The sequence below is a fragment of the Tyto alba genome, unplaced genomic scaffold, assembly GCF_018691265.1.
Source record: "Tyto alba isolate M040663 unplaced genomic scaffold, T.alba_DEE_v4.0 Super-Scaffold_22, whole genome shotgun sequence".
In the NCBI taxonomy this organism is placed as follows: domain Eukaryota; kingdom Metazoa; phylum Chordata; class Aves; order Strigiformes; family Tytonidae; genus Tyto; species Tyto alba.
Genome location: NW_024881296.1, coordinates 20,257,083 through 20,283,284, shown reverse-complemented (window position 1 = coordinate 20,283,284; position 26,202 = coordinate 20,257,083). Strand labels below are relative to the sequence as shown.

At 41.9% G+C, this 26,202-nt stretch overlaps 1 protein-coding gene across 6 annotated transcripts in view; it reads right to left on the bottom strand.

The window, feature by feature from the left end:
* Positions 1-26,202, bottom strand: part of SASH1 (SAM and SH3 domain containing 1) — a 565,394-nt gene that overhangs the window by 18,730 nt on the left and 520,462 nt on the right. For 5 of the 6 annotated variants that reach the window (XM_042795665.1, XM_042795667.1, XM_042795666.1 and 2 more), the window contains 5 exons: positions 14,120-14,252; positions 9,175-10,010; positions 5,120-5,191; positions 2,541-2,684; positions 280-415 (listed from right to left, as the gene is read on the bottom strand). In XM_042795665.1, coding sequence (XP_042651599.1) covers positions 280-415; positions 2,541-2,684; positions 5,120-5,191; positions 9,175-10,010; positions 14,120-14,252 — 1,321 coding nt within the window. The remainder of the gene's footprint in view (positions 1-279; positions 416-2,540; positions 2,685-5,119; positions 5,192-9,174; positions 10,011-14,119; positions 14,253-26,202) is intronic. The other variant, XM_042795669.1, reaches the window with a different exon arrangement.

Genomic DNA, 26,202 nt, shown 5'->3' with positions numbered 1-26,202 from the left:
ATTCTAATTCTCACTCCAATCATTTATATTATAATAGCAGGACCCAGCAGACCTAGCCAGAAAGTAGGATTTCACTTTCTCAGGGCTTAGTATAAACACAAAGCAAAAAAGATCGTCTGCACCAAAGAGTTTACGGTTCTTTGTAAACCCTTAATGACATCAGCCTTTCTACTTTTTGACCACTGCTTCTGCTTTGACTTTCTCTAATTCTGCTTACTGTGGAGATCTCTGCTTCCCGAAGCCACAGAAACAGAGCAACACAATTACAACCGAACTTACTCATTGAGCTCTGACCGCTTAAGGAACTCCTCAGGCTCTCTACTGAGCCACCAGCTTTCAGCTTGGGTTTGTCCAGGGAGTCAGTGTCTGGTGGCGGCGACTGCGGAGAACCCGGCATGACCCCAGGGCTGGACTCCTGAAAGGGATTGAACCATTTCACTTTGGTAAACGAACATAGGCGCTGACAGGAGCTGCTTGTTCAACTCCAAGGAAAGAGATTCTGTTTTCTTGCTCTTTATCAGACAGGATGAAATCTTCTATGTTTATCTGCTTATTTAGTGGTACTCAGCTGTGGCAGAAGCCCCACTTTATTAGGCATGATAGCAGGGAGAGAAGCAAGCAGTTCAGTCTGAAAGAGCTAGCACTGTAAGCAGAAAGAAACATTACACAAAACCTCCAATTCAAAGGTTTTAATGACACGTGATATTTTTGCCAGTACTACTTGCAAAACATCTAACACCAAATTCAGCTTTCTCAATCACAATTTTGTACAATGATGAATACAAAGAAATCAGGCAATGCAAGTAAGACAGACAGCAACGTACTTTTTTGTTTTGTTTTGTTTTTTTGCAATGAATTGTTGATATCTTTGCTCATTTACCTTGAGGAAAAAAAAAGAATTAACCAGAAAATGTAGCATGCATATAGTATAAGTACTCATAAACATAAATGCATAAATATAAAAAGATTTTGCTACATGTGCAATAGGTGAGGCAATTTCTCTTTTAATTCAGTCAAGCATTACAGGAAATCAGAAGGGTCTTTGCAAAATTGAAATTCTATCAGCCTCTGTGAAGCATAGTTAAAGCAAAGTAGCAGATAATTGTGACCAGAATAGCTTTTCCTTGGTTTTTTGAATGCAGAAAGAGACACTGGCACATAGTTTGAGTCATGATACCAGAAAGGTACAAATATTCTAAAATGATTGTGACAAAGAGTTTGAAAACAAAAGAACTGTAGCTTGCATACAAGAAGAGTTTTTGTGGAGATGTGTGGTCATAAAACTTTTAGATGAAAGCTATTATTTGCATGCTGCAGAATCATCAGAAAAAAAGTCATCCCAGCATATGACTTCAGAGGTCAAGTCGATCTTGGAGAGAGCTAGAGAACAGAAGTACTGCTAACCCACTGTAAACCGATTTCTCAAAGTATCCCTTTCTTAAAGCAGGCTTTGAAGAGGGGCACTGTAACGCCAGTCACACATCAAAGCATCTCTTATCAATATCAAATTATGGTAGACCTTAAAATGTTGTAATTGTAAATGTAAATTAAATAACCATAACTTTAGCATTGACCCTAGTTATGAGTTTGGCTAATAGTCAGTCCTACAGGAAAGGATTTCTAATATTGCAAAGCACTGCATAAGACACTGGTCATATTTCTGCCTCTCTGTGCTGTCTCCAGATTCTGCAGTTTGAGGTTGTTATTCTGAAAATTATGAGCTGCTCCTTCTGCAGGCACTAATGGCCGGTAACACCATGGCCGGTACGAGGCTGCCAGGGGATGATGTCAGCCAGAGGGAGCTCTGCCTTCCCAGCAGCTGCTTCCTCAGCTATTACTTACACATTTCACGTGGCAACACAGGTTTTAAACAAACACTGAAGAATTTCTGACACTCCACCAAAACAAGGAACCCAAAGTATACCAAAAGGGAAAAAGACAGTGATTGTTCATAGACTACTGAAATTCAAAGCCTAATTTACAACTAACGTACTTCAGTTGTGCCTTTAAGAATAAGCTATAAAAATCTGTAATGAAAGACAAATAGGGAAATCTTCAGTGGGATGCCCCTTTCTGACTACATTGTGCATCTGTTTTAATAGGCTGCTGCAGAGGGCAAGCTATGATGGAGAACAGATCTGTAATAGCTGAGAGGAACAGTGTATGTGAAGTTATGCTGGGAATTTAAACTAAGGTGTAAATTGCATATTAAATATATTACTGTGACCCTGTGTCACAGACCAGTTCCCTTAATAAATAATGATGGTAGATAAAGGAATGGAAATAGACAGCGAGATGTGTAGTGCCATCAACCACAGGCTTCTGCTGATGAGCTACTTGAATGAAAATCCAAAAATGCATTTTCATGGTTTGGCATCTATAAGAAGCCATTTCACAGTGAGGGATTTTATAAGAACACGGAAATAAGCCACATCACATAGTCTTGTTAGAAATTTCTTCAGAGATGCCTTGAAGCATGGGAATCAATATTATCACTTCTACACTATCAAGGGGATTCCACCATTGCAGACTTTACATACCTGCTCAGACAGGGAGCTGCTGTACTTTTTAGACATCCTTTTCTTCATGGTTTCTTTTACAGACTTCACCTTTTTGCCCAGAGATATACGGGAGGCAGAGGGTGATTTGATCACTTCTTTATAAACAAAGTCTCCTTCTTTGCCCTGCAAAATAAAACAGGCTTTAAGCCTATAAAATACAAGAGTGATTCTTTTCCTGTCAGCAGTCACTGCAGAGGTATCGAGGCAGACACAGGATGGCAGCATGGTGTCCCATTTACTGCTCTGAATTCACTGTAGAGACCTTGTGCAAACCACTGTAGCAGTCTGTTCTACCTTACTCCCAAGGCCTGATTTGTAACCTTTTCTGCAGGTACTGTGTGCAGGGGTCTGTTAGGATGCTTTTATCCCTTTGAGTTTCAGGTAGGTATTTGACCTGGTAGAAAACTCCACAGTTTCAGACTAAGCCCTCCTGACAGGACATACAACAGTAGTTGTGGCTCATGTTAGTTAATACTGCATACAGGTTAACAGGAGTAAAGGTACCTCTGAGATCCTAGCCACATATATATCTGTGTTTGTGTGGGTGGATATATATAGGGATACCTACACTTGGCTACCCAAATTTACTTTTTATTTTCAGACAGGCATTCAGTTAACCTTTCTTGATGACCGTCTCTGTGGTTTTACTGTGGATTGTTTATAGAAAAAAAAAAAAAAAACCCACACAAAAAGGCTACTAAATCCATCAACCATGGTAGAAAGTTACACTTGCACAGCTATTCTTAAGACACACACCAGGGTACTGCTGTACTAAATTAGCTGGTCCACATATAGTGGATGACAAAGGCCAGCCACTTTGAACACATTTAACCTTTATCTAAACCAGCTTAAGATACCTAGCATTTACTTATGCCACAAGCACACACAAATAATTAACACAGATCAGTTGACACTTTGCCAAACTTGCTTGTATGACTTGGCCCTTATTCAGATTGTCCAGGCAACATGTCAGACACTGTCTGTCATTCTACAGTGTGTCAGGAATGACAGCAAGGCAGCTCTGTTAGAGCTACTACCACCACCCTCCACTGGCAAGCAAGCACCAAATATCACAATGCAAAAAGGACCAAAATCTGTTTGGCTAAACAGGTTGACTACTGAATTTGGACTCTCACTTGGTTCAATAATCCTTCTGAGGACCATTTAGGCACACAAGATAACAAACCCTAAAATAAGTGTACACTATATTCTACACAAAAGATTTACCTTTTCTTCTGAATATATGCGTGTTTGCTACTTTACTAATGTTCTCCCAAAAAGTTTCTCTGAAATTCAGCTCATGCTTAATTTCTGACAATTACATAGTTCTTCCTTTACAAGTTGTTTGTGATTACAACTTCCTTGGTAACTTTTGGTCTTTTAGCAGAAATTAAGGACAACTCTTTGGCTTACCTTTTTGGAAAAAAACCTTCCACTTAATGGACTTAAAATGTTTTAAAGGAAAAAAACCTTGACCTGCATATATTATTCTGGTACACTACATCTCTCTCACTACTGATGCTAGTAGATGAAAATGTAATATCTAGATTTCTCACTTTCCTACATCAAAACTGATCTGAACAAAATATGACACAGTATCTATGTTTAAAGATAAACACTAAGTTCAGAAGCTAACGTTCTTACTGAAGTGAAAATTGATGAATAAAATACTGACTCACAGTTTTGGCCAATTTAGGGGTAATTTATGATGTTAAAACGAATAATTAGAAAAAAAAACAACACCCCAAAGCCCAGCTGACATAAAAAATAATGCTGGCATATAAAATGTTTCACAATTTAGACTTAAGTGAACAAAGAAGTTATCAGAACCAATGTTGAAACAGAAAAAAACCCCATATATATGGGCAAAAGGAAAAAATATGTTGGCAATTTCATTTGATATAATGTTCTGGTTCATTTCTGTTCTGTTATTTTTGGCTGTAGGCTGACCAACAGTAACACTGGGATCAACATGAGTAACTTCAAATGGAATTAACTCTCAGGGGAGGTGTCTTTTTTTTTTTTTTTTTAATTGTTTTTTAAACACAGGGAGCTCTGAGATCAATTGCGTATCCCCCAGCACAATGGGATCCTGCTCTAGTCCAGAGCTCTTGCATACAAGGAAAAAACAAATAATAAATCTCTTACATGATAACTTCCACCCAAATAACTCACAGATCTTCAGCGAATGGAAGTTTGCCTCATTCCAAATAGTAAATATTTTTACCAGGAAAGTATAGTAATCATATGTTTTGCCTGAGGTGATGCTCGGAGGAAGTCAGACACAAGAATAGCCCACAGATGTGCCCCCAGATCTGCGCTTTGATCACTTGTTCCTGCCTCTTTACACATATGGTATATAAATACTTATAGACACATGGATATGGGTGGGTATGTTATTCTCAAAGCTAAGGAAGTTTGAGGTTAACAAAGATGCTCTGCTTTCTTGGATGCCCAATCTGTTATTACAGACCTAAATTACACTTCAGTCTATTATAACTCTATTGCACGTTTCATTTACGCTATTTCGAGTCTGTGCCTTCTTGTCTTAAACTCACCATTTGGTCAGAATTGTTTCCAATATGAAGGGAACGATTTGTCAAGTCAAATCCTCCAAAGCTGCAGGTTCTCTGCAAAAAAAAAAAAAACGACGGACACAGTTTTATCACAGTGTTTAGCTCGTTCAAAACATCTGTGATTTGGAGAACACCATTAAAAACAAAAATGTCTGCAAAAATGGAAACAAACAAACAAACAAAAGGATGGGAGATTATAAATCAAGAAATCTGTTATAAAGCAATTTGAGTCATTTGTCTTTTCCAGAGACAACTCCTTGGCCTAAGGTCTGGTGCTGTTGAGTCATCTATTGCCTACTCTTATTTTTAAAAAGAAAAAAGACTTTCTGGTCCGAGGAAACTGTTGATCTTATTCATCAAGTTTTCCAGGGTGCTGGCAACTCCACCTCAGCACTCCCATCTGCCTTCATAAATAAGTCCACAGTAGCACTGAAACAGAGAACCACTGATCTTCTAAAGCACTGAATAACCTACCTTCTGGGAATAGCTGCTTAGACTCCATTTCCACTGAAATACAGGGAAATTCTGGGGGCCTTGTAGGGCAAGCCCTTGGTAAGAAGAGGGAGAAGTCAGCCCAGCTATCCATAAGTGTTGTGTCCCCAGACACTCAGCAAGCCCTGATTCCAGATTAGGAATTTATCACCCCACCCATGGTGACATGTGACAGCTCTGCTACTTCTGGGAGAAAGTACGCTATGCTTACAGTGCCACGATCACCTAGTGGAGTGACTCAGTTTGGGCTGAATGCACAGATGCAGTTTATCATAATGATCCTGATTAAAAAAAAGAAAATCAGCACTATGACACTGCTTCCCTCCCGAGAGCAGAGGGCAACTAAACTCAGTGTAGTTGCACTTCCACAGCCAACCACTGTTTAATTGTGGCAGATGAGTCTCTGCTACAGCTTTGGTATCACTTGAAAAAAGATTAGACGCTTAGGGGACTCGGAGAGAATCCAGCTTTTGCTTTGTAATTCAGAAGGTAAAACCTTTGACTTTTTATTTGACTACTGAACAACCAGATGCATAATACTCAAGTACCTGACCCTATCAGAAGTCTCACAGGTCAATCCAGAGAAACGAAGGCATGGCAGTATACAATTTACTTGAGTGACTTCGAGTTTGGGCTCTCGGTGTAGGCTGTGAGACAGGCAGATGTCTATTACAAGTATTCTCTTCGGAGTTAGAATTGAGACAAACAGGAGGCAGAAGATCAACCACTTGCGAACCACAAGTTCTTATGGCCAAAACTACCCAACAGAGTAACTTCAAAGACACTTTAAGACTCAGCTAAACATTGGATCAGACCTACAGAGGATTGCCCGATCAGTACTGTTAGTGTGTACTTGGGTGTCAGTGAAGACCAACCAGCTGAAAACTACCAGAATGCTTCAACACTCTATTAGGAAGAAGCAAGCTCTATAAACTGTGCCACTTAATAAACAATTATATCAATTAGTTCTATTAAAGTAAACATTCTTCCTGCCCTGTTCACTGCTAATCAGCATACGTATTAACAGCTTTTAAAAAGTTTTCTTTTCTAGCTTTCATGTTGGGTGCTGTGTACCTACAGTGCTTGGATGATAGTTTTTGTACCCACCACAACTCTACTAGAACTCAAAGCCAGCTTTGTGTAGGCCCCACACATATTAAAAAGAGTGCTGTGACGTAGAATTTTTTTAAGCGTTTTTTTCCAGAAGGCAATGTGACTATGGCATAGCTTTTAAAAATTGTTTTTAGAAAGCATTTGAGACCAACCACAAATAATAAGACCAGTTTTTGAAGCACAGCACGTTTAGCTATGAGTAATATTGTCCTTCTGTGAAGAGTCCATTCTAACTAATCCTACAGTGTATGGTAATCTCAGCAACGAAGCGAGGACATCTGGAACTGCTCTGAGCAAACTTGTCTGTCAAATCAGCCAGAGCTCCTCTTAAAGCAGTCTTCTCAGAGAGCAAAATGTCTGTTGGTTAAAAGCTTCTGAATAAATGTACTATATTAATGATTCTTATTGTTTCATTATGGACCTCCCCATACATTTAGTATTTTACTTCTTCCTTCAGTTTTCAGTAGTGACCCTGGCAATACTGTACCAAACAAAAGGTCTGTGGATGAGGAGAGGGATATTCAATGGAATGGCCATGCAATCAAAAGTATTATTGTTTTGGGAGAAAAGAAAAACTGATGTGATTTGAAAATTTCATGCATGTCCAGGTCACTGAAACAAATATAAATGACAAAAATGAATGGCAGGGCAAGACAGAGTGACCAGTTCCACTGAATACATAGGCATTGCAATTTCCCTGAGGTTGCAGCAAACAAACACTTAGTGTTTCTAGGAAGCAGGAGTGGCATCAGTTGAAGTTTGCCAGCCTTTTGCGGTTTCAGGAAGAACTGTGTTGAAAAAGCTAGTAAAAGCAGCGTGTCTCCATCATTTATCCCGTTCAAATGAGTCTGGAGACGCAGTTAACTGAGGAGTTCCTCAACAACAACAACACGCTACCCACTTCTTATCCATTTGTATCTCTGTGAACAAGCAGAAGTCAGTGCCGATGTTTTTCATAATGATATTACTATAGCGAGACTACTTACTAGAAGAACTGAAAAGCTTGTTTCTGTCATCTGCATTTACAAAGACAGTTTTAGAGGGCATTTTTAATTATGGGGCATCTCTAGCACATATGAGTATGCTCTTTTGCCTGAGATACCCCTATTATTCAATCCAGAGAAGGATGAGTAAAGTTTCTGTTATCATTGTAATATCCTTATGGGAAAACAATGTCTTTTGAGTACAAAGTCTATGAAAATAAACAGTACCATGTGAGTGGCAGGGCAAGCAATCAATGCAGAAGAAATAGTGAAGCTGCCAAGAGAGAACATTCGTGGCACTGAGTAGAAAAAGAATTATTTTGTGGCCGAAGAGTGAAAACTGAACCATGAAGGCTTGGTCACCTCCCACAGGTTATTCAAGGAGACCAAGGCTGTAACTCTTATATCAAGAATACCTCACACCTGGAAAAATTAAGCGGACACCTCTCAAAATAAAATCTGCAGGTCAAGAGGAAAAGCTGTTTCTACTGTATTGTTCACTGGAACATCTTGCTTAACATTATGGGTGCACTAATGTTTCCGCCCACTGAAGGATGGAACATACCTACATTGTCAACTAGACAACAGACTAGCTGTCTCAGCTTTGGAGATCTGGATGGCCCCAAAAGGCAAGTTCCTAGGAAACTCAGCATCATGGTTAAGGGAACTGTCAAAACTGGGTCACATAATCAGGAAGCAGCTTTGGATCTCTCCAGAGTGCTCAAATCACTTAATTTCCCATTGTACAGCACAATTTCCTTTTTTGGCCACCCCTTGTTTCCTTTCCACAATGCTCTGAGGGAAGGTGCCACCTTCACCCCATGACAGAAAGATGGAGCTGAGGCCAGAGACAGAGCAGAAGGGGCACTTCTGGTGGTGGTGAGCAGCAAGCAGGAGGGCAGTCTCTACATAATGTAAAACCTCCTGTCTCTTTCTGGTGTGTAACAGAGAATACACAGCTGGGTGGGTGAATTGACGAGATGCAAACTGAGAAGGGGTGGCCAATATGAGGCAATGACAGCAGAAGAGAAACAGAGCATGTTTGACTAAGGATGCTCTAATCCTCTGAAAATTTTGTTAATTTCTCAGTATCCCTTTAAGAGAATACTGACTCCTAAAGCATCACAAAGAACATGTTTATAGCATCTCAAAGCTCCTCTGTTCACCAGCAACTTCAATTGCTGCACTACGTGAACTTAAAAGCAGCATTTCCTCATATTTGCTCTCATTGAGTTATTCTGTACACATAGAAACTGCAGGCTCAACAAAACTCTTCTCTGACAGGATTATATTAATCTCTTCCCTGACAGCTGAACTACAGTGCTTAAGAGTTTCTAGCAGCAAGGAAAGCAGATGCACTGAATTTTAGTTGAAAGCATAAAGCAGAAAGTGTTGACTGCAACCTCACAGAAACTGGAAGACCACCTTCATGGCAACTCTTTGACTCACAGACTTTTGGTGGATTCTCAAGAGAACCCTTTTAGTACAGCGATCCACTGTGGCAGCCCACTTCCTCTTGGCCTCCTCATCCTCCTCCAGCAGGCATCTCCTCAGGTCCTGCTTCTCGGCCTTGCTCAGGGTCCTGTCAGTAACGGGACGCACCAGCTGTGAGAGGTTGAGGTGACTGTACAGGCTTCTCTCCACCACATAGGTAATATTGAACTCGCTGACAGAAGTGCGCCCTCGTAGCCTTCTGTTTGGGAAGCCACAACCTCCACCCCCTTTCGTTTTGTGCCGCAGTAATTGTAGGTCGCAAGTTGCGGGGGATGCTCCTTTCCTAGCAGGGCGCTGGCAAAGAAAAGCTCTGGAACAGGAATAGTTAGTATCCATTTTCTTCAATCGGATCTGCTTCCTTACACTCTGAATCTCCTCCAGGGACACCAGAAGATGGTGCTTGTGCCTGTTGCTGTCATAAAAGCAAATGCTTTCTGTACTTACCCCATGGCTCAGTGAGCCAAGGCTCTTCTTCATTTCCCCATCTGTCAAGGAGCGGTAAACTTTCTGGGTCTTCTCCTCTTCTGGGTAAGAGAAAAATGTCCCGAGTTTCTTGGGAGGCTTGATAAGGCCACGGCTATCAGTTTTGCTGAAGGTCTTCACCAGCTTCCGGTTAGCTCCCCACGTATCAAGACTGCTAGATGAGGGAGAAGTAGTAAGTGAGTCTGAGTCGTCCTCTGGCTGCTTTTCACAGGAGCTGTCAAAGTAGAATTGCTTCTTGTGAACTCCGGAGTAAAGTGCCGATCTGTCATCCAGTATAGGAGAGTTGTCAAGTGAGTGCTCTTCCACACCTACAGGGGACAAAAGCAGCACACCACATGTCATCGTTCATAATTCTCCAAGATGTTTTCCTGTAGAGCCTTACTGTATTTTTTTAAGATACCACCCACTTAAAATGGAATAAAACTCTTCCTGATACAGGCAGCCCAGAAGGTATCTGACTGAATAAATCTGAAGCAGTTCCTTCCATTTGTGAAGTGAGAGTTCTGGGATGAGTTAACAGTAGACAGATGACAGCATCCTGTAAGTAAACTCATTGTTATTTTAAGTTTCTCTCTTTCATCTGCAGCTAAGACCACAGATGCTCTCACTAAGAACCCTGTAAAAAGCTGGAACTGGGATCTGTTTCTCATGTTTTTCTTCCAATACTTGCATACGATTCTCAGCTCTAGTGAGATTACAACAGGTCAGAATTATGCCCAGGTATTAAAAACCAAACAGGTATCTCTCAGGTCCAGTTTTCCAGTACTCAGTGCTGCTGCTGCTGCAGAAAGCAGTATTCCTCCTAGAACGTTATGGAGCTGAGCTCCAAGATGAAATTAAAAGTTTTGCGTTTTTGATGGGGGAAGAGGCACCAATTTTAATCACATGGAATTTATTTAAACAGACACGAAGAAAAAAAAATTAGGTCAAATTGTGGGTGTGCCAATTTGAAGTGTCCTGGTAATGACAGAAGCACTTGGTTTTCACCAAATATTATTTCACAGAAAGGGAAGACTTTTTGCAACACAAGTACTGGACATGGGCAAACAGCCAGCTCTCCTTTTTAGAGTAGAGAGAAGGGAATACAGTACCTGAAACTGCAATTACTTTTCACATTTACCATTTAAAAAACTTTTCTCTGGTGTTCTCTTCTGAGCAAAGTACAGGCTCTGGTATTAGATGCAGTAATAAGGAAAGAGTCAAACAAGAGTACACATCCTCCTCAGTCCTGTCTGACAAATTTCACAGCATTCATAAGCATGTATCAGAAACACACATAGAAATGTGACTGCAATTATTTCTTGCCAAAATAAATTTCTTGCCTGACCCAACTGTGCCTTCACCTTTGCTTGTTTCCACAGTCCTTCAGCAGAGCTAAATTTGAACCGTTATCAAAATACCTATGATTTACTAAACTCAATAACAGGGGACATGTTTCAAGATGAAAGGAGAAGAGTTGCCATGTACTGGCTTCCTTGTCTCACCTTCAGTTCAATCTGTTGACAAAATATATTTGACATATATATGCTGAAAACTAAGATGCTATTTTACAAAGATTAAAGCTTGCTGTGACAGTGAAGGATAGTGGATCACATCTGACACACAACTTTCACTCTTGAGATTTTTTCTGGGGTAGGTCTGTACACTGGAGTCTGATTTTGACACCATTTTCACTGGCTGTCCAACTTGCTCTTTCTCCCCTCCACTTCTCGATTTGAACAGAAAATAAACATTCTCCTGGGACTGAATATGTGCTGATAAACAATTTTAGTCCACTGAGTAAATATGTTTTTAAACAGCTTGTAAAATATGTATCGTGTGTCAACACTGTAACAGATGTTATTTGGAGTGAGTCCATGACACAAAGCCATAATGACACAGATGTACATGGGATTTGTTTTTAAATGCAATATAAGAATGGTGTCCAGAAATTAGGAAGTTTCAGTTGTTTAGCTCACTAGGAGCAGACTAACACAAAATACACATGGATTCAGATACTGGCACATTCTAGTGAGTATCAGATCATCCATATATATATTTAGTGTGACAGCAGAGTCAACAGTAGAAATGTGGGAGAAGGATCTGAAACTAGGATACTTTTCTTTAAAAACTACAGGAACGTACAAGGGAAATGTGGCAAAGTTGTTCTCGGTTAAGAAATTTTTCAGGAGGTTTATGAGGAATCTTTCCTCTGAGGAACTGCATGTCAGTTTACAAATCAAGGATACTCTCACACTTTGTTAAAGGCTGTTGAACACTGATAAATTTATTGAAATTTTATTGATATTATTCAATCAAATTTTATAGCCAACTCCTAAAAATCTAGCCATCTAGGATTTCACATTACTTCACATTCATAACACAGATTCAAGTAACAGGAGCAAACAGCTCAAGAACCGATCCAGTCAACTGCAGGTAACTTGGAAGGCCAGACAGCAATCTCCAAATCTGACTACAGTACTTTTTGTGACCTGCAGAACCCTTTGATATATCCAAATGGGAATACAGATCTACATTACAAGATGCGGGGATGGATAGCATTTATGAAGCACTTTTAATTTGCCACATGAAAACTTGGGTGTGGGGATAATTTACTGAATGAAAAGTCATAGTAGATACCTACTCCTAATGTAGACTTGGCTACTTAAGGGCCCTTCTACTTATGTAGAAGTTATGCAGAAGTAATACATGTTATTCAGCAATAATTGGTTTTGCTACAGTTTCCCAACAGACAATCTACAAAGGAACTCCTGAGTGCTAGATAAAGTACAAACTCAGAGTTATAGATAATTTGCTCAGAAAGGCCTGGAGTTAAAACAGAGAAGACAGGCAGGAGATGAAGAAAGAAGGAAGCAGAGCAAATTTTTTTGGAGACGATTGTTAATTCAGTGATTTTTTCTGTGGGGGGTAGGGGTGGAAGACTGTAAGAAAAAAAAAAACAAACAAACAAAAAAAAAAAACCCAAACAAAAACAAAACCTGGAAGAAACTGGGACACTTAATTGAAAGACTGAAGGAAAAACGGAAGTAAGGAGGTGAAGCGCTGTAAGAGAGGGAATAAAGAGCAACAGAGACGGTTAACATGCTGAAGAGAAAGTCTAGTTAAACTGCAGGAAGGCATCTGCATGCCCAGCAGTCCCTGGGCTGCCTGCTCCTGCAGCTGCTCCCACCTCTGGAGCCTCTGGCTGATTGCTCCTTCCAGCTTTTCCCAGGCCCCCCAGGAGGGAGAGGGGAAGAAAGGCCTCTCTGGGGTCCCTTCTCCAGAGCAGGGGAAAAATAGCCCTGTTTTGTTTGCCCTTTCTCATAAACCATGTTTTTGTTTCCAAGGTAACCCAGCTTTATGCTGACGCTATGAGGTGACAAAACCTTTTCACATCAAGACAGCTGCCTGGTCCAGAACTCTCGACTGGCCATGCCTTTCATGCCAGCCAGTAGCACCATCATCACGCAGGAGAGAGGCAGGCTAATCATAAATTTGCCAACAGCTTCCTGCCACATACCAAAGAAGATGCACACATTCTCCTTAAATGCACTAGGAAGGAATCATAACACAGCTCGGCTCCCTGCAAAGCTGAGGGGAATCAGCATACAAGCCTGGGAAGGCCACTAACACCGAGGGTTGTCCACAACTCCAGTGAAGACTCAAGCAGGGCTGTGCAGAGAGGCTCCTGAGGCTCAGGCTACATTACTCTGAGTGCTCACAGACGGATACAGGTCATCCAGAGTTAATTCTGCAGCATGGCATTCCCAGGGGCTGACCCTGCTTCCCGTTTCCCCACCCTCTTCCTCCTCCCTTTTCTCCCCTTCTCTCCCCCTCTCTCTTGGCAGCAGGGCTCATTCAGGAGCCAAACTGCAAGCAAGCTACCCCAGAAGTAGGAGTTAATATTACACAAGGCAGTGGCTATCCCCCAAGAATGTCTGATAGAGTTCCAGTACTTTTGCCACAGGATGATGCCATGTGGTACAACTGTACCACCAACTAGCCGCTACCCTCCCAAAACTAGCAAGAGCTTCACCTGTGTGCCATCCCAGGTCTTGAAGGAGGGAGCAACATGGTGGTGGCTGTGCTTATCTCTCAGCCGAGCCTGTGGGGCAGCCGGCTAGTATTGCTCCTAGTCTCATTCCCTCCCCAGCATGGAGCATAAACCAAACCAAGTTCTAATCTCTTAATGAGGGGCTCTCCAGCACTGCTCTAGAAATACCGGGAGATCAGTAACCACATTCTAGGCTGCCACTTTCCCCCTTCCACAGTCTCAAAATGCAATTACTTGGGTAAGGCATGCACCATAGACAAGGCAATCTTTCCTACTGTCCCTTAAGAATACTCCACCCCTCCTTCCCCGAGCCCTCCACTTTCTGTCCCAACAGAAACGTGTATTCACACACAGAGTTTTAACTATATGCATGTTGTTTTTTACCTTCTGTGCTGGGTTTTTTCATTTCTTCCACTCTTATGAGTTTCTTCCTGACCCTGCGAGTAGAATTCACCAGCTTGTGCAACCTCTTAAACTTCACCGACTCCTCTGTTTCATCATCGGATTGTTCTCTTGACTGGCAAAGAAACAAAGGGAATGTTAATAAAGTAGTAGTTCCACGGCTTGCTGCTTTAAGTCAAGTTAACCCAGCTCATCTGCTGCGCTGTGTCAATGCAGCTCTTTAACTGGTGTTATATTTTCAGCCCAGGTCAGACAGAAACATTTAAATTACTGAGAGTTTTTTTTTCTTTTTTTTTTTTTCATTTTCTTTTTCTGAAAGCATGACATACCATTTTGATTTCTAAATCTGTGCAACGTAAGATCCTAGGCATTGAAACGCATTCCTGCCCTTGCCTGTCTTCCCATGCATTGTGTAATAACTACTTCCACGTCCTCTCTCAGTACATTTCAGGCAGGGCTCTTTCCCAGGGCTCTTCTTACCATACCAGTAACGCTCCTGTGGTTTGGGTCAGTCACTGGTCTGTCTGGCATCTCAAAACTTGCTGTTTAAACCTGGTTATAAACAGCTTCTCCAAACTGAAGCTCTGTCATTGACGACTTCTCTTTTTTTTCTTCCCAGTCTTCCCAGAAAATCAAAAACAGCAGCACAAGAAAGGGATGGGAAGGAAAAGGAAGGAGGAGACCTCATCTGCCTTGCTCACGAACTGCCACAGCTACAGAATATTCCTTTCCTCCTCCCTACACTCCTCCTGAAGGCTCTCGAGGCTGGAATTAAGATGGACACAGCATTCCTCCAGCACTGACCAAGGGAAAACTCTGACCTTTTCAGATATACAGTGCAGTCCATATTCCCCAGCATCCCGTTTCGTTTTGCATCTGATCCAGTATGCTCAGTTCCAGCTGTTTTCCCTCAAGTATCAAACATTACAGAGACAAAAAAAAATTCCCCTCTCTTCAGCAGCAGTGACACAACAAGCTGAAACAATCCATTCCTTGTGAACGAGAAGACGACTTCAATTTTCGAGCCAGATCCAACGTTCAATGTGCTACTTCCTCTGTTTTAATCAGTTCAGAATGTGGAAGGCAGTGGGGGGAAGGGAAGGAAAGGGGAGAGGAGGCCGGCAGGGCTCTCCGGCTCAGCCAGGACAGCCCTGGCACTCTGCGCTGCTGTACATTCCTGCGCGCAGCGCAGGCTCCAGCTGGAGCGTGGTATGGATCGTATACCTTACTTTGTTTTCACCCACGGTCCCAGCCAATGCGCCGCATTCCTAATGGTTGGCTCTAAAAACCCTCATGCAACTTCCTGTCGGCGCAGCTATCTGGGTTTCCGCAGTGCGCTCATCCTTTTTTCTCCTTCTCCTTAATTAAACTTTAAAAAAAAAAAAAATCCCCAACAAACGTAAGCAAAAAAAAGAAAGCCACCCTCTCCACTTCCCCAGCAAAAATGCTGTCTGTTTATCTGGAGGCTGAATACAATACAGGCCAAATAAAAACGCTTTCTGCTTTTCTAGTACACTTAAATATCAGAATGTGGTAATAACAGTAGATGCCATGGGGCAGGACACCAATTAGCAGTTGCACGGGTACATTTTCAAAGGCACAAACAGTGCCTGAAGGAGCCGGGGCAGCTCTAAAAGCCTACCTCGCAGGCAAGCACCTCACAAGGCCAGCAGAACCACACCAGAGCAGACTTCAGCCACTTTCTGCAAGAGCACTGTCAATTACCGATTTCCCACAAACTTCATATTACTCCAGAACAAGAAAGAATACCAAATGGACCACATATGGCAGTAAGAATTGCCGTTCTGCCATCCAGGAGCCGCGGGAATGCATTTATTATGGGTACAGACTGGTAAGTAATTAATAGAAAAATAGGGTTGTAAAAAGGAGTACGAGACTTGTTTATATCAAGATAAATTAAGCAGCAAGATAAGCATTAATTCAGAGATTATGGCTGGGACAATTTAGTGACATGTCAAACAACAAGACAGACATATTTAGATAAGATGATGAATGGATTATTGACCATAATCAAGAAGTTCAGTCAAGACTTCTTAGGCCATTAAGCACATCCTGGCAAGCAACCATCATGCATACCCTACACTCAAAATATGTTTACTTTAAATGCAATTACTCTAAGTCATTCCTTTCCTTCATTACTTTCTGTACACCCTTGGTTTGCAAGACTACCGTTCTTAAAACTGTGAGATCTGTAAGACTTAGAGAATGGCTCATACCTGGACCTACCACTCAGGATTTCACCAAAGAATAAACAATTAGCCTTACTTTTACACCACTGGTATCCATTAAAGAACTGTCCCCCCTCAGGGTTATGCAGACTCAACAATGACAACAAAAGCTTTTACAATGTCTGACATTTGAATTCACAACTACCACCATGAAAGCGAGCGCCAAAATAGCTTCAGCGCAAGGTACTGACATCAAACCCAAGTGGGTGGTACAGGGGGTCCCCACTACACTTCAAAATAAATAAAGTCCCATTGTAATCAAGTCCCAGCTGGTTTTCCCCACTGTTTCAGGACTCTCGGCACCCTTTGAGCTGGGGTCCTCTGCAGGCAGTGACAGACCCTTCCTAGTGCCAATGCTCGGCCAAGAGAGGCAAGAACAGCTTGTGTTCAACAACAGGAGCCGCTGGACAATGGGCTGACTCAAAACAAAGTCAGCCTCTCTCCAGCAGCCTATTTCCTATTATATCGGGTAGCATGTGGCATGGAAAATCTTCTGTAAAGGAAAAGGATAGCTAATAAGTTCATACAAAAAGGCCTAAAAATATTGGTGCCTATGCCAGTGGTGTCGCTCAGGGAACTTCCTTGTCAAATAATGCTGATCTTTTGAAAATAAACCTGTTTTGAATAAAACTGGTTCCTTTTGCTTCACTTCCTGGTTTTGAAACTTTTTTTAAAAGGGTCTTGAAATTACCAAAAGTTTCGATGTTGGCACATGGGAAACAGAGCTTAATATTCCAGCTCAAGCAACGCTTTCATTCACAGTTCATTTTAAACAGAAAACAGAAATGTAAAGCATTCAGGCTGTAAGCAACATATTTGGAAATCAGTGAACTTTAACACTTCGACTTACCCGACCCACTCTCCCCGCTTTCACAGTGACCGAATTGCTTTTTTTGGTGGCTGTCCCTGACTTCTGATGGGAAAGTCACCCCAACCTCCCCGGAGCTGGACAGCTCTAGCAGCCAGGCCTTGGCACGGGGCTTTGATGCAGCCGACTGCAGCCCCCCCTCTCACCCTCTCCCCTCCCCAAACAAGCGATGCAGTGTGTGGCAGCACAGCAAAAGGGTAGATGTAGTTTGCTAAAGGGGGAACGATGCATCTGTGAGAGGCTAGGCCGAAGGCTTTCCAGCACAGGATGAGGCCATGCTGCACCCCCCTTCGCCAACTCCTCCCGGCCCCTGGCACATGGCCGTCCTGTTAGGCCAAGCCTCGGCATTGTTAATGTGCCGGTAAAACAGCCGGGGTCCCTCCATCTCCCTGTCCCCCCGCGCACTGCCAGAGCAGGCCTCTCCCTGCCCTCCAAGGGGAAAACAAACGGATTTGCAGTACTGCAAATAGGAACAACTTAACTTCCATCTCCTCCACTCCAAATTTTTCCATCTGAAAGCCCATATGGCTCAACTTTTAATTATTTTGGCTAATGCTGTATGTAGTAATTCTGTGGTGAATGCTTAAGTGTTTCATTTCTGGTTTCCAGGGCAACATTACATCAGATTGCAGACAGCTGGCTCCACAGCCTTAAACCATAACAAATTGGCCAAAGGCGATGCACAAGAATCGCGCTTGCTTTAAAGAGAGCACAGGGCTCGGCTGGGCTGCCGGGGACCCGGCAAAGCCTGCGGGGCCCCCTTGGCGGGGCTGGCCAGGCGGAGCCGCCTCTCCCCGCGCTGCCTGGAGCAAGTGCATCCCTGACACATCTGCAATGCTCTCACGGTGCGGAAACCCGCCAGCTTGGAGAGCTCGGCTGCACAAACGCGCGAAGGACTACAGGGAAACAGGGACTAAATTAACAGCATCTGGAAATACCAAGGACTGCATGCAGAGGACTGCAGCCACCACGTACCACATGGCTGGAAAACTATGGGGAAGCCAAGGCCCATCCCCACCACCCAGCTCTTCGTCGCTAACAAACGTGGCCACAATCCTACGGATATGCTCTGAAATCTAGGAGAGATCGATTCCCTCTGCAACCTCCAGCGTCTCTTCCGCTTGGAAACTTCTACTTGTGCAGCTCTAAAGGCCGTGCTTTGCATCATCTTGTATTTAAGATCAAAGTAAAAAGCCTTGTGTTCAGGAACAAATAGGAAATTATCACATGTACTTCGATATTCAAGGAGCTCTCTACAGCTCTGCTCCCAGCGCCCTCTTCGCTTTCTCTCCCACTTTTCTCACGCAGGCTCTTTGCTGCTGCCTGCTCTGGAGGCAGGGCACACGCCTCGTTCTGCCACTCTCTAACATCCAGCCCATTTCACATGCCACAGAAATAACAATCCTAACCTCCCCCTTTGAATTAGTGCTTCACACACGCACGCACACACACACACAGAGAAAACTAACATTTATTAGGGTACTTGGAATTAATTGGCAAAATATAAACCAGAAGTAAGTAGCTAGCTTTCGGCAGGACTATGTTTGGAAACACTTCGGGGTTATAGCAGCAGCCCTTAAAAAACACAAGATAGGCTAGCCAGGTCCTAATAAAAATGTTTAAAGAAACACTAGGACAATGTCCAGTTAAAGTTATCATAACTGATTAATCTGTTTCAGCTCCATAAACAAAAACATATGTGACTTTTACGTGAGCTGTGTGAAGCCATTTAGAGAGATGTTAAAACTTTACAATTCATTTTATGCTCAGTAACAGTTCAGCCCCAAACTGTAATCTCTAGGAAACCTCCCATCTAAGAAACAAGGAAATCTCATAATATCTGATTAAGCACAAACTGCAATTATTTTTGGCTATCAGATAATTCTTGTTCAGCAAAGTGGGGCAAAACCCCACATTCTGACTCGTAGGCATATCACATCACATCCCCCAGCCCTGGCTTGCTTACTTCAGAACTATGAGTTCTACAGTAAATGCAAGGAGATTTTGCTGTTCCCTTTCAGAGACGTGGCTACACGTGTCCTTTCTTCTTTCTAACAGGCTTTACATCCGCCAAAAAAAACAACCATTCTAACTTTTTAAAAATTTTTATTAAAGACGCCTGGATAAAGTCAGAGACAGAAAAATAGAACAGAAAAGAACTTAAAAGCCCAAGGAAAGGAAGAGGAGAACTGAGAAAAGCTCTGCATGCTGTGCTGTGCCTAAGAATAACCACAAAAGCCTTTTCTCTTTCTCTCTCTCTGAAACAGGAGGCACATCCTCTCCACATCACACTACATGCTCAGTGACTTACCAGCTTCGGCATTTATAGGCCTAAAGCTCAGTTTCGAGTAATTCCCCCTGAGTCCTCAACTGCTGTCAGCTTCGTAACCCTAAAACTGAGGAGCAGACCCTTCTTCTTAAGTATTGTATTCGCTCTGAATCTTGCGCACAAAATGCCTCTTCTCTGTAGTTACATTATCAGACACCAAACTGGCTCTGATTCCAGCGCTGAGTATGTAAAGAAGAAAAAAGCGTGATGCTGGACTCAATTAGCTGTTTTCTGCTCACTGATTGATTCCCCCAGTTACTCGCTAGCTGCATAACTTGCAAGAAAGGCATAAGTCATCAGCTCTAAGCAAATCTTCTATTCACCACAAGGAAAAAAGGGAGTGTTGTACATGGCAAACAATCCCTGTTTTCACTGACGAAGACTTGCTGACCTCTTGCTGGCCTCCAGTTCCTTAATTACTGTCTATGGAATTTCAGTGAAAGAAAAAAATACAGAGAATCTCTGCAAAGCCAGGATGAAGACTGACCCTCAAACACGACTGCTAGAGTGGAGGCTGTGTCTATAGGAAATATAACTTAAACCCTTTACCAGACTTTTTGATTTTCACTTTTTAGTTCTTTTGACAAAAAGTCCCCCTGAGAATTTCCCTTTCTAAAGGGCTAATTTGACAAAAAAATAAACCTTGCTTAAATGTTTTTTGAATTAGTGAACTTAGATACTGTTTATTTTTTTCAATGCTATAAAAAAGAACATCACTAAGAACTGGAAAGGCAAATGATGTTTAATTCAGAAATTTCAGACTGGTCTAGAATTAGCCACTTTGCAGCTTTACGAAGCATTGTAGCGTGACTTCCAACTTCTCCTCCTAGGCTGGGCTCAGACCTCCCTTCCTAAAAACCAGACTCTGAGATGCTCAAGTAAATTGGCACTCCTCTTACAGTCAACCATACCTAATCCTAAACCTTGGGACAAATCCAGAACTTGGACAACTCTTCTTAAAGCGCAAGAAAACACATACCAAAACCTCTACAAATTAGAAGCACTGCTATCCAGTGATGGAAAGCAGTAGCAAAGGCATACCACAACAGCACCCTCTCTAAGCCAAGAAAAGATTCCATTTACTTAGGACCATACCATCAATGGCCAGTTAATATGGATTCACCTCAGATCAATCACACAGTGAAATCACAGTGGAATGAAGCATCTACTTCCTTTGATGACTAGCTGATTTTAACGAGCCACCTAGCCAACTACCCTTTCTCAATTTCGCCATCTTTGTACTAGCAACCGTACACAGCTTTTCTACTCCCTAGCGGTCATGTAAACGAGACTTACTGGTGTGTTGTAGCTGGGTTCTTACCCTTGAATTACTTCAGTCCCAAAACTCTGATGCAAAACCCTATGGAAAATTCTAAGCTTCAGATAAAACCAGCTAGTGTTCTCCAATTTCAATAACATACCAGCCCACATCAAGTGAAACATGACAGAGACTTCCTTGAAATGTATCCCAGATTCCCTTAAAAGTTCATGTCCATGAGTGAAACTGATCTAAGTTTGGGGCTCTGCAACTTGAGTTTTGAAGGTTTTGGATTTCATTTAAAAAGTTTCACAAACTTCTAATCCTTTCAGAGGCTGTTTATAGAAAACTGTGTGAAGCTCAGATGTGATAATCCACATCATATCCTGAAGTTACAAATAAAGGCCTCCAAAATTGTTAAGAAAATTAACAGATGTCATAAATGTTTTTGCCACTTCACATAATTAACTGCAAGAGCGTAAATCGCAATGGCTGTGTAAGTCTAAAACATGCAATGGAAGTGTCAGCCCTCCCAGGTAACCATGTCTGTGTTCAGTCTGTGATTACTTACAAGGAAATTGAAGGAGCATCCAACAGCTACTTTGGTGAAAGATATATTACACATTAGCTGGTGACGACACTGCTTGCTGAAATTAGTGGGAAATATTTGTCATAAGTAACAAGAGCACAAAAACTTAAATCTCCCAGGAGGTCTGTCTTAATACTAGAATAGCTGCTTAGGCAAATTCCTAGATGTTAACTGTTTCCAGGTTTTAGTTAAATAATTTTGAGAAGCATATTGCTGATGTTTGCATCTGCAAGCCAGACACATTTCCTCATGACAAAGTATTTCTCTCATTGATTAGCATAATTAATTTTAATGATATTACAACTGTACTCATGTACCACTTGTTGTAGGTATATGGGGCAGAATGAAGCTCTGTATTACATTATTCCATATATGTTACATGATAGCATTCCTTTCCAATTCTCCTGCAGACTCCTCTACACATTGGAAAGAGCTTCTCTAAGAAGGCTCTCTCAGCTGCATCTTGTGTTCTGGCAAGGCTAAGATGGCCTGGGGAAAACCTCTACTCTTTGGTATAGGCTGTACTGTTAATGAATGGAGTACACCATTGGCACTGGAAACCAAGCTCCCTGCATTTTGGAAAACCAAGGGTGGAACAGCAATACGTGGAATACAGCGAAATTCATATCAGAGAAAAATAAAGAAAAAAAGAAACAAGAGAATGAGCACCCTTTAGTGAAGGGTGTAGTAATTTAGACTACATTCTTATGGAATTTTCAATAATCAAACTATTAATGTTACTGTCCTAAGTGCGAGGAACGAAACACCAGCAGTGGGGAGTGGTGGGGGCAAATGGTAACCAACAGGAGTGCAATTAAAATTTTCTATTGTACCACAAGTAAAGATTATTCAGTCTGGGTCTGCCAAATAGGGCAGTGAAACACATGGCTTTTGAGATTCCTAATTCTTGAACTGAGCGAGGCTTTGTTCCAATTTAATAGGCTTGGTCTCAGAAAAGATGGGGGCAGGGAAACCACATTATGGATTACAGCATCTCCTGCTGGCTGATGGATGCAGGGAGAATAGGAAAAAGCTGTCACCACTGTTCCCCACCCTCTAGGTAATAAGCAGAGAAATTAGGCAGCTGCCTAGGAGCAAAAAGGTATAAAAAAGCCAAATAATGTGTTAGAATGAATATTAAATTAATTTGCCTCCCCAACTCCCACCCTCTTCAAATACATGGCCAAACATTTTGTGGTAAAGTAAGTCAGTAGGGCTTGTCTGAATGCAGTCAAACAGAAGTGGTTATGAACATGCTTAATTACAGTCACTGCTTGCGTGTTAGTGTAAGCTCTCTTCTCTGAGTCATGATAGCAGGAAGATTTTTTTTCAGAGACCTTACGACAGACTAATTATATCCAGTCTTCACATCCACAGGAGCAACTCCCACTGGCAATGAGCAGGAGGTTTACTTGGGCTAGATTACTGCCAACTGCTCAGTAGTGACAATGTTTAGTCCTACTAGGGACACATACCTAGCCAAGTTGTATCTGATGACAACATGGGCAGGCCTTATATTTTTTAATATTTAAAGAAGAGATACAGTTTTATTCCTAAACAAATGTGTTTCTCCTGCAAATTCTAACATGTTCTTGAAAATTTCAGACCAAACAGGTAAAAACACTCCTTACAGTGTTCTGCAAAACCTAATACGAACACATTGATGGTCTCTCACTCTGCTGTCATTACTCCACAGTGCTGACCATACTTAAAACTTTGTGTTATGTCCTGGGAACTGTAACAATGATTTATGTTTCTCTCATGAAGTTTTCTGTATTACTATACCCATGGGAAACCCTGCTTTTATGCATGGATAGAGAGGGGGGAAAGATCATAACAAAATACACTGCAATTCTTCTGCCCCTAGTTTTCACTAAGAAGTGCTGGACACTGTCCCTGAGATCAGTGGAAAAGGAGAGCAGCCAGCTCCTCACAGGACAGGTCCCTGTGGTAGGCACATAGCGTGGGAATTTAGCACTGTCACTGTGAAGCCATGTCTTATTATAGGCTCTTTCTTCATCATAACTGTTACTAAGCACTGACAGTATTATAGGAACTTGGATAGTAATAACAAATATAGCATCCAATACAAGGAGGCGCATCATTGCCTTTCAGAAAATCTTAACAGAAATTGGGTCACTAGACTCTACAGAGCAAAGATGAAAGCTCTGTATTCATTCATAGCCATGCTCAGCATCAGCTCCCCTCCTCTACTTCAAAGAGCATGCAGGGCCTGGAGGCAGCAACAAGCTCTCCAAGAAGAATTGAAACATAGAAACATTCTCTTCCAACCTTCAATCTTTAATGGGAAAAAAAACCCCAACCTTACAGAAAATGGTAAGTCCCGTGATAACAGCAACAACATAGCTAACATAGTGCATAGTTTTCAAAATGCTCAAATTATCTATGTTGCTTCAGCTTAAACACTATTGTTTAAATGAAAAAACCTCTCATCACATCCTAGTCTCCAGTGATATCTAACACCAATTCCCAATACGCATCAACTTTGAGTTCTAACAAGTCAAACTGACTATACCAAAAGATGGGCTTTTTCTTGTTTACTGTAACAGTCCTGTTGTATGAGCAATAATAATGTTAACAAACGCTTAAACATTTTAAGAATCCATCAGTAATATGAATAAATGTGAATTTAAAAATTGCTGTATTTAGAAAGCATCCACAATCTGAACCACTGAAATATAGTATAACCCTGAATAATGTGAATTTCCTGTAGTTACACTTAGATTTACTCTTGGGGTAACTGGTGCTACAGAAGCTATACTGTAATTATTTCTTTTCTTCCTACTATTCACACTTACCAAACAATAGAGTAATGACTGTCATGAGTCAAGAGATAATTCTATCAGACTTCATCTTCTGTCAGTCAGCTTTGTACCACAGGTAATACAATCCTGATTCAACAGCTTCAGCATCTATCAGATTGAAACAAATATGACCCGAAGTCCATTCTCATCTGTCATTCTGCCTTTGACACTGGTAGTAGACAAAAACCCAATACTGCACACCTTTTCAACTTTTAGCCCCATTTAACAGCTCAGTAAATGAAAATGTCCTCAAGAAATAATACGAAAAACAGGAGCAACAAAAGATTATCTCAATCCAACTAGAGCCGTTGCTGTGTGGTGCTGTCCGTTACAAAGTGGACTGAGAGAAGATGGAAAAGAACAGCCACACAAGGAGTTTTCCCCGTCATCGGCCCCACAGCAGATGCAGATGTGCATGGCACGCCTCCAGGCCTGCACAACTGCTGCCACTCTCCTCAGCAAAAACAAATAGGGTGCCACTTTCCTACTGGGGATGATGCCGCGCTGACAGTCCTGGGTGAAGAAGTGTTGGGAGGGCAGGGAGGTAAAACAGCACTGCAGGCCTCCCACCGCCCACCTGCGGGCCAGACTGTTGGGGGGAGATGCTGGTCTTGTTCTCTCCGCTCGTAAATTTTATGGCCTTTCTCCTGAGGCTGCTAAGGGCACATGTGGCAGGTGGGGAGGTCTTGGGGGAGCGCGGCACAGCTCACTGTGGCACCCTTCAAACGAAGGCCAGCTATGCTACCTGGAAGCTCGTGTTAATGAGCTCTGGATGGCTGACCACTATCCACTGATCAAAACCGAAACACAGAAGCCCAGTGAGACCAACAAAACAGTTCAGTCCAGAGATAATTACAACTTAATTTAACTTGCATGTACAGAAACTGTCAGGGAAGTTAACTAGTGGTTTGTTTCAGTAGCAGCACACGTATGATACATACTTCTGTCAAAACCTCCCTCCTGCTTCTCTCCTTCCCCCACTCCCACATCAGACATGGCGACTGGTACCAATTAGCACTCTTTCAGCAAAGGCCACAGGAAAGGATTTATGGTGATTTCTCCTAATGCTGGTCCTCCAAGCTGGGCTGGAGCTGGACCAGCAGGGCTCTAGGGATGAAGCAGCCCTCTTTTAGATGAACTAAGAATTTCAGCCCCCAAAAGTTATCAAATGAGCTTCTATCTTTAAGAAGCATAAAAGGCACCTCAGTGTAAAGAAAGAACGTGATAGAATTTTGAAGTCCTCTCTTTCCATGGACTTTCTGACTCCTGAGGACAAATAGGCCCTTATCTAAAATCCAGAAAGGGATCCATTTGTAATCTGCACCTGCTTTACATCCCAACACTTGGCACAAGGCAATGAAAGCTTGTCTAGTGTTACTGTGAGCAGCCTTCATTCCATCAGAGATGAAACATAAATATTCAGAAATAAATTTGTAAAAAATGATGTGGCATTTTAGACTTTTGATACATCTGACTAAAAAGAACAACAGTTTCAACTGCATTCCCACATTAGCAAATAAATAACACACATACTTTGTTGTAAAACAAAAGGACCGCAGTAGTGAGACTGAAAGCTACAAACTGCTCTCCAGCGGCAGAGAACCAATTCACCTACTGACTTGGCAAGGCCTTTGTTTGTTTGTTTCTTAAGAGCTAACAAACAGGACATGCAATTAACAGCATAGCAATGACATCGGGCTGCCTCCCTTTGGATGCTGAGATGATGACCCTTCAATCCTTTGTGGTTTGTCCTTAGGGTTTAGTTTTGTAAGGGTACAAAATACAAGTTTTCATTTCCTGGTACAGTAATTTAATAGAGCAGGAGCTGGGAAAAAGAATCCTTAAATCAATCTTTAAAAATAACAACTACTAATGATATTTGCCCTTTAGATGTTGTTTTGTAGTTGGCTGTTCTTATGCTGTGGGCAGAGCTGACTTGAAAGCAAT